This window comes from Tachyglossus aculeatus, chromosome 11 (assembly GCF_015852505.1).
Source record: "Tachyglossus aculeatus isolate mTacAcu1 chromosome 11, mTacAcu1.pri, whole genome shotgun sequence".
Lineage (NCBI taxonomy): Eukaryota > Metazoa > Chordata > Mammalia > Monotremata > Tachyglossidae > Tachyglossus > Tachyglossus aculeatus.
In genome coordinates, this window is record NC_052076.1 from 9,822,400 (window position 1) to 9,837,486 (window position 15,087).

A 15,087-nucleotide genomic window follows, 5' to 3' on the forward strand; every position below is an offset into this window, starting at 1 on the left:
AAGTATCTACGGGTTTTAAAAAATCATTTTAAAAAATCATTTTTTAAAAAGTATATGAACTGTCAGGAAAAAAGGACATTATTTCCCCCACTTGGTTCAGAGTTACAGGTCTCTCAGCTTGATTCTTCTACATTTTGAAAGAAGGATGGCTTAGGTACAGAATGTGTCTGCTTGTCATATTGTACTCTCCCAAGTGCTTAGTATAATCTTCTCAGCACAGTCGGCTCTCAATAAATATGACTGACAGTATACTGAACTGACTCTACTCAATAAATGGAATTTAGCACTTAAAAGGGTGTAGAGAGTATAGTACAACAGAGTTGGAGGACACATTCCCTGCCCATAACGAGCTTACAGCCTAGAGCGGGAAACAGACAGGAATATAGAAAATTTACAGTTAGGTACCTAAGAGCTGTGGGACTGCGGGTGGGGTGGAAACCATGCACCCAAAGAGTACAGGTCCAAGTCACCTTTCAAATGAAGGAAAAGTACTATCACACATGTTCATATGTTGGCACTTGACCAGAAAAAAAAAAACAAACAAAAAAAAAACCCCGCTCTGTGAACTTTACCAGAGCTAGAACCAGTTCATAACTTTTGGGAAACTGTATGGTAGCCATGAAAAACATGGCTGTGGGCCTAAAGGAAGCTCTGAGGACAGCAGGAAGGATTTCCTTGAAGCTAGTCCACTGCCTTTGAAGCTGGGAGATCACGAAGGAATGAGGGCTTCCGGTTGATCATCTGGCTCGGGGCACACAGGGCATATGGCGGGGGATTCCCCCAGCCCTCCCTTGGCAGGACCACAGGAATCCTCTCCACTCCCCGGGTAACTTCCTAGGGCAGGGGCTCCCGAGAGGACTGCTGTGGGAATGCCCTTAATACAGCCAGCCAACCCAATGAAAACAGAGTCAGAAAGGGGCTCCTTCTGATATGGTCTGGCAACTTTTGGCAGCTGACTGATGGCACTCAGTCAGCCCTTCCCTCCCACCCTCCGTTCTTACCCTCGCTCCTCTCCCACTACAACCCAGCTTGCACACTTCGCTCCTCTAATCCCAACCTCACCATAGGGCCTCATTTTCATCTCCCTGGCCATTGGCCTCTTACTCATTCCCTCCCCCAGTGCCTGGAACTCCCTTCCCCTAGTGCCTGGAACTCATTAATTCATTCAATCGCATTTACTGAACGCTTACTGTGTGCACAGCGCTGTGCTAAGCGCTTGGGAAGTACAAGTCGGCAACCTATAGAGACGGTCCCTACCCAACAACGGGCTCACAGTCTAGAAGTAATGAGGTACGATGGGAAGGAGCAAGGTGATTGAGTGCTTTAAAGCCAATGGTGAGGCGTTTCTGTTTGAAACGGAAGTGGATGGGCAACCGCTAGAGGTTCTTGAGGAGTGCGGAAACATGGAGTGAACGTTTCTGTAGAAAAATGACCAGGCAGCACAATGAAGCATGGTACAGGGAGAGAGAGGAGGCAGGGAGGTCAGCAAGCAGGCCAATACAGTAATCAAGGTAGGTTTAACATGGTAGCATTTTGGATGGAGAGGAAAGAGTGGATTTTACTGATGTTAAGCGTGGATCTTAGCTTGAACTGACAGGATTTAGTGACAGACTGAATATTGCGTGGAATGAGAGAGATGAATTCATCAAGGATAACACCAAGACCCTTCCCCTTCACATAGACTTCTACTCTCCCTCATCCTCACAATCCTACTAAATTCACACCTCCTCCTATGCAACAGGAGTCCTTTCGATCACTAAGACGTGGGAGGTACTCACTCTCCCCATGACATTTATAAACATTTCCTCATACATGGTTGCTTCCCCTACCTGAGTGTCTATCTCCCCCATTAGACCATAAACTCCTTGAGGGGAGGGACTGTGTCTACAAACTCTACTGTCCTCTCTCAAACGCTTTGTACAGTGCTCTTCAAACAGTATATGCTCAATAAGTGCTATTGATTCCTTCAAATCTTTTGACCTAGTTCCTTTTAGCACATTTCAGTTCATCTCTTTTTCTCTGAAGTCATTACCTACAAGAACACCATTCCTCACCTACAGTAAGGAGTCTCTAATAAGAGAAGCAACATGGCCAAGTGGAAAGAGCAGGGACCTGAGAGTCAAGGGACCTGGATTCTAATCCCAGCTCCACCATGTGCCTGCTGTGTGACCTTAGGCAAATCACAACTTCTCTGTGTCTCAGTTTCCTCATCTGTCAAATGGAGATGAAATACCTTATTCTCTCTTCCCCTTTTAGTGTGAGCCCTGTGAGGGCCAGGGTCTTGTGTCCCATCTATTTTGCATCTAACTCAGTCAGCACTTGGTATTGCTATTGGTACACAGCAAGCACTTAAACACCCTAACTAGTACTGTCATTACCACTATTATTAGTGATAATAATAATAATAATAATAATAAAAGCTACAAAGTTGAAGAATTAAGTGGTTTTGGTTAAAAGCTATCCACATAAATGCCCTTAACTCTTTGCTCTAAGTAAAATTAATTAAAATGATATGAATAGTTTTCATTGATTTCTGCATATTGATCTCCTCCTTAATCAATTATTTTGAACATTATTGTTTTTAGATACGACTCTTCACTCTGAGAACTGTTTCTAAAAATGCATGGCATTGATAAATGGGCAATTCATGCTTCTGCAATCATAAGAAATGAGAAACTACTCAAAATCTGTCACCCTGGGACAAAAAGAAAAAAAATTAGTTTTACCGGAGCTATCAGATTATATGGGAGGAAGAGCATGCCACAAAAACATAAATGGCATAGCAGAACGGTCAAATTATGTTGTGGAAGAAAGCTGTGAGTATCTCATAGTAGATTTTAGTTGCCGCCATGAAACAATATAAGGAAAATGCAAGGAACTAGTGGTGCTCTGCCAGAGTGACAGCCCCATGGAGCCTTCTCTGGTCAGTCAGTCATGTTTACTGAGCATTTACTGTGTGCAGGGAACTGTACTACGCACTTGCGAGAATACAGTATAACATAAGAGACATTCCCTGCCCACAGTGAGCTTACTGTCTAGAGGGCGAGACAGACATTAGTATAAAGAAATTACATAAATTAGAGCTATGTACATAAATTACAGATATGGCCACCCAGGGGCCGCGTTCAGTACCATTTGGCCAAGCTCTGCCCACGACTGTGGCTCTCGTCCACCCCAGCGCGGCTTCCAGGGGGAAGCCAGAGAACCTCTCAGGGTATTTCCCAGAACCCCAGGGGGGTTCACAATTATTCTCTTTTCATCTGAGGATATGGCCACTCCTTCCATGAACCTATGGTGGGGAGGGGGGTGGGAATCAGCTACCGAGCACTTACTATGTGCACAGCACTCTACTCGGCGTTTGTGAGAGTACAGCAGAATTAGCAGACACACTCCCTGCCCGTAGCGAGCCGACAGTCTCAAGGGGGGAGAAGATGAGTACCCCGCACAGGGAATCGAACCCGCGATCCTGGCGTTATTAGCCCCACACTCTAACCAACTGAGCTAACCTCCCAGCAAAGAAGCGCCAAGGACCCTGAGCCTCACACCACGAGCAGTCGGAGCTAGACCGCTTCTGGGAGGGATGTTGTGTGCCTGATGCAGCCATGAGAACCAATGCAGGGACGGACAACATTTCCCAGTACGACTTATGTGTGGATGTCTATTTTTATTGATTTCTATGTTTAGCTGTACATTCAATTATTTGTTCAGCTGCTAAGTCCTGATGTGTTTCCTGCTTGATCCTCATCCTTCCGCCAGTTCTGACAACCTGCAAATAATTTCTGCCTGGCTCCTCCATTTGACTGTCAGTTACTTGAGGGCAGGGAACACGTACCTGACTCCTAACAGTCATCCCCCACCCCCAGCACTTAATGCAGTTCTAACCCTTCAGTAGGTGCTCACTACATACCACTGACTGATTGATGTAATTCTCTAAACCAGAAAACCTGCAGGCCTATTTTGACAAGACCACTAAATCAAATCAAAATGATCCCACCCCTCTGACGGAGTATGACTGACTCGGAAAACTATCTAGTAATGTGACTGAATCATGAAGTGATTTCTCTCATGCTAATGAAAAAACTCAAGTTACTCACTTTACAAGATGAAGCAATATGCTTCTCACATTGCTTCATTCCAAAAAATCTCGCTTTAAAACCTGAGAGAATCCTCTTTTTAAGGTAAGGCATAAAGCCCTCCACAAGAAGACGACCAGTTTTTCTGTTCCTGCAGGGAAATCTGGCGCCCTAGGATTTAGCTGCTTATGTGATTTAGAAATAGGAAGAAGGAATGGGACAGGCAGAGCACTAGATGGGTAAGTGACACACACACCCCTTTACCCCCTCCCCAATCAATGGTGTTCATTGAGCTGGGGGAAGAGCACTGAATTAAGCAAAGAGCACTGCGCTTAGAGCAGGCGAGGTCCAGTGAGGCAACAAGGCCCATGAAACCGACTTTTCTCCTCACCAGTCTCCCGTATCATTAGCCTGTTGGCAGCCTGGCCTTTCCACCTTCCTCTCTGTCAGCATTCCCCCCAGCCCTCTGGATTGGGCCCAATACTCTGCACTCATCACATCACGTTCCTATCCCTTCCTCCTCCTCGTTCGCTGTGCTCCATGCCCCAGAGTGAACATAACTACCGCGGACGAGAAAGCGCAAGCGCACCCCGCAAACCACGCTCCTTCGCCCAGACTACTGACTCTGAAGTGGCGGGACTAAGGCCTCTCCAGGGTTCTAAGCGAGAAACTCCATCTCTCCCCTATCATCCACTGGCACCTGGAAAAATGAGAGCTATATAAATTCGCTTTCAAATTCAGCAGTGCTACATCAGTTTATTTTAAAAAGGAGCCCTGAAATATCTAACTCTGCTCTTCAGGGCAATTAGCACCTTATGAATGCTCCATCAATACCATCTGCCACATCAATGATTCTTTTTTTTTTAAATGTTATTTGTTGAGGCTAGGCACTGTTCGAAGCTCTGGTTAGAACGGTGCTTAGTTAGAAACTGACTGCAAGCTCATCAGGCAGGAAACAGTCCCTGTCCCACGTGGGTCTCAGTCATAATCCTCATTTTACAGATGAGGTAACTGGCACAGAGAAGTTAAGTGACTTGCCCAAGGTCACAGAGCAGACAAATAGTGGAGCCAGAACTAAAACCCAGGTCCTTTGAGCACCTGGATGCGGTGAGCCGGTTGTTGGGTAGGGACCGTCTCTATATATTGCCGACTTGTACTTCCCAAGCGCTTTAGTACAGTGCTCTGCATAGTGAGCACTCAATAAATACGACTGAATGAATGAATGACTGTAATATGTCCTCAGAAACTTACCTGAGAAGTAAATATTTATTGCCAGTGTCACGCACAAAATTCAGTGGCCCAAAATTTTCACAGATGTTTCAATCATTTCAACAAAAAATTCTGTTTTATCCAGTGGCCCTAAGCAGCAGTAGCCTAAAGACATATAGGACACCCTGAAGTTTTGGGGATTGTATTCCCAAAATTAAAGTTGCCCTATACCGCGTAAATGCTTTTTTGTGACAAACTTGATTTCTTTTAAACCTCGGTTGAATATCTATCTGTCCCTTAACCCAGCTGCTTTAAAGTTCAGTATTTCAAGGATGAAAGCAAGCAACCACATAACCCCATTCACCGATGTGAAATCGGGTGATTCCATACAGTACTAATTTGAAACTGTGCTGGACATTGGAAGTAAGGCAATTTCAAACAGTTTAAGCTGTTACAAGCTCTGAAAGTCAAAGTTTTGATTATCAGAACTCAATACGGTTTCACTATCCTGGGACGGTGCGTATCCAATTTTGTTTGCTAAATCTCTTTAAAAAAAAAATCGGGTCTTTGGGTCATGAATATTTAATTAATTGGATTTCTATCATACGCTTCTTCAAAACATAATATTTTCAATAAAGGTGGTTTAGAAAAAATCAAAGTACATTAAAGAATATTATAATACGCAAATCAGAGCATGGATTTCCCCAATATCCAAATAGTCTTTAGAAGAGCCCTCTGAGAAAAGCCTGCAGAGGACTTGGTTGAAGTCAGACTGAGCCCCCTTTTTCCTCTCCTCCTCATCGCACCCTCCCACCTCCTTTCCCTCCCCAAAGCACTTGCATATATTTGTACATATTTATTACTCTATTTTACTTGTACATATTTACTACTGTATTTTATTAACGTGCATATAGCTATAATTCTATTTATTCTAACGGTTTTGACACCTGTCCACGTTTTGTTTCGTTGTCTGTCTCCCCATTCTAGACTGTGGGCCCACTGTTGGGTAGGGATCGTCTCTGTATGTTGCCAACTTGTACTTCCCAAGCGCTTAGTAATCTGCACACAGTACGTGCTCAGTACGATTGAATGAAAGTCAGAAGATTCTCCAAAAATTGAACTTTTAAAGTGTTTACCCTCAACAATGAAATAGAAGCAAGAAGAAAATGTATCAAAGGAGGTAAGTCTGAACAATTTTAGCCATTTTAAATGAGTTACAATGTGAAGAATGGGTCAGTTAAATTGGCTACAAAGACGCGCCTATTTCTGGAGATTCGCATTTGAGGGCTGTTGATTTTACAGCATCTCTCAACATGCCTTATACTGAATAGTCTGAACTTGAGAATATCTCCAATAAATCAGTACTAGGGCCCCAATATTTAGAGTTTATAACTCACTTGACTTTTCTTACCCAAATACACAAAGAAGCTTCACTGAAATTGTCATAGGGAACAGTGGGACTTCAAACTGGAGCTGACACTGATTACTCAGTTTAGGGCCCGGTGAAGTCACCAGAAGCTTCAATATCAACTCCCTTGTCACTGAGCCAAGAGTTTACTGTCGTCAGTAATCTATCTTATTTACAACTTCTCCCACGTTTAACTGTCCTAACTTCAATCTTAACCTATTCATGTAGAGCTTGGAAAGTAGCCGGTCTCTCAATTTATTCAATCGAGAGATTAGAATCCCTTGTAACTTTCCCCCACACAAAAATATCCTATCCCCAGGCCCCGACCCTGATCTTAAAGGCTCCCTTCTGGAAGTGAAGGGTTTGAAGTCCAGGTTCACTCAGATTCTAAACTGTCACACTGCGCTCTCCAAACTCGTAACTCTAATAGTAGTGGGATGCGGACACTTGCCCACCAGGACCAGACGGATGCCACCAACGCATTTTGACACAGACCTATCACCAATTTACCCCAAAGCTTCAGTCCTGGCCACTAATGAATGGGGCAAGTCTAGTACGAAACTCTATCTGAAGAACAATAATAAGGACAACTGGAATTTCACCAGGGGGGTGGGGAGGGGAGTTTTTTTCCCCCAAGTGGTTTCACCTAAATATTTCATTTTGCCTTCTTAAGACCCCACCTGGGATAGGGAGATGCCCATTAACCAGACAAGGAAACTGAAGCCCAAAGGTCAAGTCCGACTTGTACTCCCCAAGCGCTGAGTACAGTGCGCTGCACATAGTAAGCGCTCAGTAGTGAGTCCCCCCAACGAAGGGGCTGAGACCGGGCCTAATTCCCACATATCTTGTCTCCCAGCGTTTAGTACAGGATTATCGGCATACAAAGAGCGCTTAATGAATACCACTACTAAATGACTCGCCTAAGGTCACCGCAGCAGGCCAGAGGAGGCCGAGCTCGACTTCAAAAGCCTCAACCTTGATTCCCAGACCAGAGTTCTTTCGCTTAGACCACGCTGCCTAAAAGCCCAGGCTCCCAACATTCCCCATCCTAGTTCCCCACTCCAGCTCCAAAAGAAAACCGATTACTGGAAATCAAACGGGGCCCTGAAAGCCTTGAGGTCTAATCACAGCAGATCTAAAAAAGAAAAAAGTTTCTAAAGTTGCTTTAAAAAAAAAACTGATCCCCCCCCCCCCACACACACACACCACACACACACACAACACACACACACACAGGCCGGCAACATTTAAAATGACACAACTGGGCGCTGTCCTTAGGTGCGCAATTCGGTAGGGGCCGGGTAAGATTCCATTTTGTAACCGCTGAACTTTAAACCCCAAGCGACCCGGGGGGGGGTCAACGTGTAGGTAGTTAACATAAATGTGACCCCGGCGGGCAAGGCGGGGGCGACTGTGACCCCACTGTTGGGTAGGGACTGTCTCTATATGTCGCCAACTTGTGCTTCCCAAGCGCTTAGCACAGTGCTCTGCACATGGTAAGTGCTCAATAAATACGATTGATTGAGAGGGGGCCGCCTGGCATTGCACCCTTGGAAAGTTCGCAGGGCCGTGAGCAGCAGCAGCAGCAGCAGAGTTGCACCCGTTGCACCGGTTGCAGCAGCAGCAGCAGCAGCAGAGTTGCACCCGTTGCACCGGTTGCAGCAGCAGTTGCAGCGACTGCATCCGTTGCACCGGTTGCAGCAGCAGCTGCACCCGCTGCGGCCACCGCACCGGTTGCGGGTCACGGAGGAGCACACGCGGTCGGCTGCCCGTCCCCTTGGCTCGGGCCTAGCTCCCGGCGGGCGAAAATCGGGGGCAGGCCCACGTGGGGACGGCGCCGGCCCCGCTCCGTTGCCCGGTTACGGCGGGGCGGCGCTTCGCCCAGGGCCTCGCGCCCCGCACCCCCCCCCCCCACGGCGACTCACCCGACGACTCCCTGGTGGTAGTTTCTCCTCTTCCAGGGGGTGCCCCCGTAGAGGCCGTCGGGCCCCCGGCCCCCGTCCTGCCGGCCGCCGCCCACGCTGTAGTTGAGTCCGTAAGTGCTGGCCTTGTTGTCCCGCTTCCTCTTGTTGCTGCCGCCGCCGCCGCCGCCGCCGCCCGCCGCGGGGTCGGGGTGGGCTTCGGGGGGGGCGTCGGGGGGCGCCGCCGCCGCCGCCGCCGTCGTCACCGCCGCCCGGCCCCGCCGGTTGTTGTTATTGTTGGTGGTCTCCAAGGGCAAGAAGTCCCGGCGGTCGGGCGCGGAGGGGCGGCCGGCCCGCTCGGCCCGCTCGGCCCTGTCGGCGGGGCGGGCCATGCCCGGGGCCGCGGTGGCGGTGGCGGTCGGGGCCGCGGTCGGAGCCGGGGCCGGGGCCGGGATCGGGGGGCGGCCGCCGCCCGTGGCGGGGCCGGGGGCCGAGGCGGGGCCGCCCGAGCTGCTCCCGGTGCTGCCGCCGCCGCCGCCGGTCCCGCTGCTGTGGCAGTGGTGATTAAAGTAAAGGTTTCTCAGCCCCTGGGTGGTCTCCCAAATCTGCATCCACAAACTGTTGGAGGGTCCGAGCTGCTCTGGCTGGAACCAGGCGATCCTCGGATCCATCAAACGGCGGCGGCCGCTCGCTGCTCGCCCCCGCCCCGCCCGGCCCCGCCCCTTCCCCTCGGGCCCCCGGGCCCTCGGGCCCCCGCGCCGGCTCCCCGCCCCCGCCTCCCGCACGGGCCGCCGCTCCCTCTCGTGCTCCTGCTCCCGCTCCTTGTCCTTCTCGGCCGCCGCCTGCAGCGCGCGCGCGCGCGCGCTCGGACCGGAGGGACGCCCACGGGGGCCCGCGGCCCGGCCCGGCCCGGCCTCTCCTCACCGCAGCTGCCGCCGGCGCCGCCGCTCGGGCTGCAGCCGCTTCGTTTCTGGTCCTGCCTCTCCTCCCTCCTCCTTCTTCCTTCCTTCCTTCCTTCCTGCCTTCCTTCCTTCGTCCCTTCGTGCCTTCCTCCCCCGTTAGCGCGGCCGCCGACCCACCCCCCTCCCGCCCCTCCGCCGGGCCCCTGTCAGCGGGGTCCCCGTGCAAATGGCGGCGGCCGCGGCGGCGGCGGCGGCGGCGGCTCCTCGGGAGAAGGGCAAGCGCCGGCACCGCGCCTGCTCCGTGGCCTCCTCGCTCCAGACGGGGCGGGGCCGCAGCCCCACGGAGACACGCCCCTCCCCGCTAGGCCACGCCTCCTTTTCCTATAGGCCACGCCCCCTTCCTCGCTATGGCCCGGCTCCTCCCCTAGGCCACGCCCCCTTTCTCCCTCATCCTCTAGACCACGCCCCCTTTCCCTTCTCCGCCCAGCCACGCCTCTCTCCCCGCCCCCTTATCTCTAGGCCACGCCCCCTTTCCCACCCTCTTCATTCATTCAATCGTATTTCTGGAGCGCTTACTGTGTGCGGAGCACTGGACTAAGCGCTTGGGAAGTACAAGTCGGTAACATAGAGAGACGGTCCCTACCCAACCCTACCCACAATCTAGAAGAGGGAGACAGAGAACAAAACAAAACACGTTACACGGCACCTGTATATATGTACTTATGTTTGTACATATTTTTTTACTCTATTTATTTATTTATTTTATTTGTACATATCTATTCTATTTATTTTATTTTGTTAGTATGTTTGGTTTTGTTCTCTGTCTCCCCCTTTTAGACTGTGAGCCCACTGTTGGGTAGGGACTGTCTCTAGATGTTGCCAATTTGGACTTCCCAAGCGCTTAGTACAGTGCTCTGCACAGAGTAAGCGCTCAATAAATACGATTGATGATGATGATGATAGAATAGATATGTACAAGTACATATCTACGCCCCTTCCTTTCAGACTGTGAGCCCGCTGTTGGGTAGGGACTGTCTCTATATGTTGCCAATTTGTACTTCCCAAGCGCTTAGTACAGAGCTCTGCACATAGTAAGCACTCCATAAATACGATTGATGAAGTAAAATAAATAAATAAATAGAGTACTAAATGGGCTCAGTGGAAAGAGCGCGGGCTTGGGAGTCACAGGTCATGGTTTCGAACCCCGCCTCCCCCACATGTCTGCTATGTGACCTTGGGCAAGTCACTTCACTTCTCTGGGCCTCAGTTCCCTCATCTGGAAAATGGGGATTAAGACTGTGAGCCCCGCATGGGACAACCTCATCTCCTTGTATTCCCCCCAGCGCTTAGAACAGTGCTTTGCACATAGTAAGCGCTTAACAAATACCATCATTATTATTATTATTATTATATATACATATATACAGGTGCTGTGGGGAAGGGAAGGAGGTAAGGTGGGGGGGGTGGAGAGGAAGGAGGGGCTAAGCCCTTGGGAAGTACAAGTTGGCAACATATAGAGACGGTCCCTACCCAACAGCGGGCTCACAGACTAGAAGCGGGAGACAGAGAACAAAACAAAACATATTAACAAAATAAAATAAATAGAATAAATATGCACAAATAAAATAAATGGAGTAATAAATACATACAAACATATATTATATATACAGGTATTCTCTTCTAGGCCACGCCCCCTTTCCTCGCCAGGGCCACACCCCTCCTCCTTTAGGCCACGCGCCTTACATCCTCCCCCTCTAGGCCACACATATATATGTACACATATATATACTGTATATATGTTTGTACATATTTATTACTCTATTCATTTATCTATTTATTTTACTTGTACATATCTATTCTATTTATTTTATTTTGTTCGTATGTTTGGTTTTGTTCTCTGTCTCCCCCTTTTAGACTGTGAGCCCACTGTTGGGTAGGGACTGTCTCTATGTGTTGCCAACTTGTACTTCCCAAGCGCTTAGTACGGTGTTCTGCACATAGTATGCGCTCAATAAATACGATTGATTGATATACATATTTACAGGTGCTGTGGGGAAGGGAAGGAGGTAAGATGGTGGGGATGGAGAGGGGGACGTGGGGGAGATAATAATCAGATAATAATCATTCATTCCATCGTATTTATTGAGCGCTTACTGTGTGCAGAGCTCTGGACTAAACGCCTGGGAAAGAAAAGTTGGCAATATATAGAGGCGGTCCCTACCCCACAACGGGCTCACAATCTAGAAATGATGATGATGATATTCGTTAAGCGCTGACTGTGTGTCAAGCGGTTTTCTAAGCGCTGGGGTAGATACAAGGTAAACATGTTGTCCCACGTGGGGCTCACAGTCTTAATCCCCATTTGACAGATGAGGGAATTGAGGCACAGCGAAGTTAGGTGGCTTGCCCCAGGTCACACAGCAGACAAGTGGGATTAGAACCCAGGTCCTCTGACTCCCAAGCCCAGGCTCTTCCAACAACCCCAGGCAACCCCTCTTCCAGTTGAACCTCACAGACTAAGAGGGAGAACAGGAATGGAATTTTCATTCATTCATTCAGTTCATTCAATAGGATTTATTGAGTGCTTACTGGGTGCAGAGCACTGGACTAAGCGCTCAGGGAAGTATAAAACAACAATAAAGAGAGTCAATCCCTGCCCATAATGAGCTCACAGTCAAGAGGAAGGAGATGGACATCTATACAAGTAAACAGACAGCAATAAAAATAAATACAATTACAGATCTAATCGATCAGCTATAATAATAATAACGGCATTTATTAAGCGCTTACTATGTGCAAAGCACTGTTCTAAGCGCTGGGGAGGTTACAAGGTGATCAGGTATAAATAAGGGGTCACACAGGGGGCTCACAGTCAATCTCCATTTTACAGATGAGGGAACTGAGGCGCAGAGAAGTTAAGTGACTTGCCCAAAGTCACACAGCTGACAATTGGTGGAGCCGGGATCCCTTTTGTGCTGATGAAAAACATGAGGCCCAGGCCCAGTCTTAATCCCCATTTTAAGGCATAGAGAAATTAAGTGACTTGTCCAAGGCCCCACAGCACACAAGTGGTGGGGCTGGGATTAGAACCCAGGTCCTTCCGACTCCCAGGTCCATGCTCTATCCACTGGGCCACGCTAATTTTCCCTATTTTATTTGGTTCTGTTTTCCCAGAATGGCCAGTCAAGAGAGAAAGGCTAGCTCCCTCATCAATCAATCTATCAATGATTCCATGATATTTATTGAGCTTTTACTATGCACAGAGTACTGCACCAAGTACTTGGGAAGGTACCATATAAGAGAATTGGTAGACATCATCCCTGCCCACGAGGAGCCTACAGTTTGGGAAATTGCAAGGCAATTACAGAAAATTTCAGATTCCATCTCTCCATCAAAATAGAGGGTGGGAGAAGTCAGATTGCAATGAACATCCCATAGTCACCCATCTGAAACCTGGAAACCCAGACCTCCATCAATCAAGCCATCAATTATTGAGCACTTACTGTGCACAGAGCTATAATAATAATAAGAATTATGGTATCTAATTTAATGATGGCATTTATTAAGCACTTACTATGTGCAAAGCACTGTTCTAAGCACTGGGGAGGTTACCAAGGTGATCAGGTTGTCCCACGCGGGGGCTCACAGTCTTCATCCCATTTTACAGATGAGGTAACTGAGGCACAGAGAAGTGAAGTGACTTGCCCAAAGTCACACAGCTGACAATTGGTGGAGCCGGGTTGTGAACCCATGACCTCTGACTCCAAAGCCTGGGCTCTTTCCACTGAGCCACACTCCTTCTCAGTACCTGTTAAGCGTTTACTATGTGCCAAGCACTGTTTTAAGCCCTGGGAAAGATACAAACAAATTGGGTTGGATACAGTCCCTGTCCCATGTGGGGATCACAGTCTCAATCCCCATTTTACAGATGAGGGAACTGAGGCCCAGAGAAGTGTAGTGATTTGCCTAAGGTCACACAGAAGACAAATGGATTAGAGCACATGATCTTCTAACTCCCAGGCCCGTGCTCTATCCACTAAGCCATGTACTAAGAAGCAGCGTGGCTCAGTGGAAAGAGCACGGGCTTGGGAGTCAGAGGTCATGGGCTCGAATTCCGGATCCGCCAATTGTCAGCTGTTTGACTTTGGACAAGTCACTTCACTTCTCTGGGCCTCAGTTACCTTATCTGTAAAATGGGGATTAAGACTGTGAGCCCCATGTGGGACAACCTGTTCACCTTATATCCTCCCCAGTGCTTAGAACAGTGCTTTGCACATAGTAAGCTCTTAACAAATCCCATTATTATTATTATTATATTATGGGAGAGCACAATACAAGAGAGTTGGTGGACATGTTCCCTACCTACAAGGTGCTTACAGTCTAGAAGGGGAGATAGACATTAAAATCAATTATGGATATATACATAAGTGGTGTGGGCTAAAGGTGGGGTGACTATCAAGTATTTAAAAGGTAGAGGTCCGTGTGCAGAGACAACGGAGAAGGGTGAGGGAGAAGGGTCACTGAGTCCTTAGTTGGGAAAGACCTCGTGGAGGAGATGTGATTTTTAATAGGACTTTTAAGGTGGGGAGAGTGGTGGTCTCCTAAATATGAAAGCGGAGGGAGGTCTAGGCTAGAGGAAAGACATAGGCAAAGGATTGGCGGTGAGATAGGTGAGATTGAGATACAGTGAATGGGCAACTACTTGAAGCTCTTGAAGAGTGGGGAGACAAGAACTGAATGGTTTTTTGTTTTTTTTCTGAAAAGTGACCTAGCCAGCAGAGTGAAGTAAGGACTGGAGAGGGGAGAATAGGATGCAGGGAAGTCAGTGAGGAGTAGTCAAGGTGGGGAAATGAGGAATGGTGCTTGGAGCTGCAGGGAAACAGCTTGAATGGAGAGAAAAGGGCAGATTGTAGCAGTGCCGTGAAGGTAGAACTGACGGCATTTGGCAACAGATTGAATATGTGCTTGGGCGAGAGAGTTGAGTCGAGGACGATGCCAAGGTTATGGGCTCGTGAGACTGCTAGGGTGGTGGTGTTGTCTACGGTGATGGGAAAGACGGGCGGGTCAGGGTTTGGGCAGGAAGATGAGAAGTTCTGCTTTGAGCCTATTAAGTTTGAAGTGTCACTGTGGGATATCCTGGTGAAATTGTTCTAAAGGCAGGAGGGAATACAGGACTGCAGAGAAGGGGATACATCAGAGCTGTAGAGTTAGATTTGGGAATCATCCGTGAAAAATTAGTAGTTGAAGCCATGGGAGCGAAAGAGTTCTCCAGGGGAGTGGGTGTAGATGGAGAATAGAAGGGGACCCAGAAATGAGCCTTGAGGGACCCCCATAGTTAGCAGGTGGGAGGCTGAGGAGGAGCCCATGAAAGAGACTGAAGAGAAGCAGCCAGACAGACAGGAGGAAACCAGGAGAGGACAGTGTCAGTGAAGGCAAGTCCATGGCCTCATTCCTCCTCATTCTCCTCTTCCCACTGCCCAATCCCAGTCCTTCAACAGTCCCCCCTCTTTCGATCATCCTCTCCAGGCCTCAACACTTTTCCTTTTTTTGAGGATCTCAGATATTTGCATTTCCATACTCTCAAGATAATTGAT

At 48.5% G+C, this 15,087-nt stretch overlaps 2 protein-coding genes across 2 annotated transcripts in view; one reads left to right on the forward strand and one right to left on the reverse strand.

Annotated features, from left to right (window-relative positions):
• Positions 1–9,272, reverse strand: part of TENT4B (terminal nucleotidyltransferase 4B) — a 64,986-nt gene extending 55,714 nt beyond the window's left edge. Inside the window, exon 1 of the mRNA XM_038753338.1 lies at positions 8,616–9,272. Within this exon, the coding sequence (XP_038609266.1) occupies positions 8,616–9,262 (647 nt within the window). The 5' untranslated portion in view covers positions 9,263–9,272. The remainder of the gene's footprint in view (positions 1–8,615) is intronic.
• Positions 8,674–15,087, forward strand: part of NCOA5 (nuclear receptor coactivator 5) — a 126,210-nt gene continuing 119,796 nt past the window's right edge. Inside the window, exon 1 of the mRNA XM_038753341.1 lies at positions 8,674–8,725. The gene's annotated coding sequence lies outside the window, so the exon portion shown is untranslated. The remainder of the gene's footprint in view (positions 8,726–15,087) is intronic.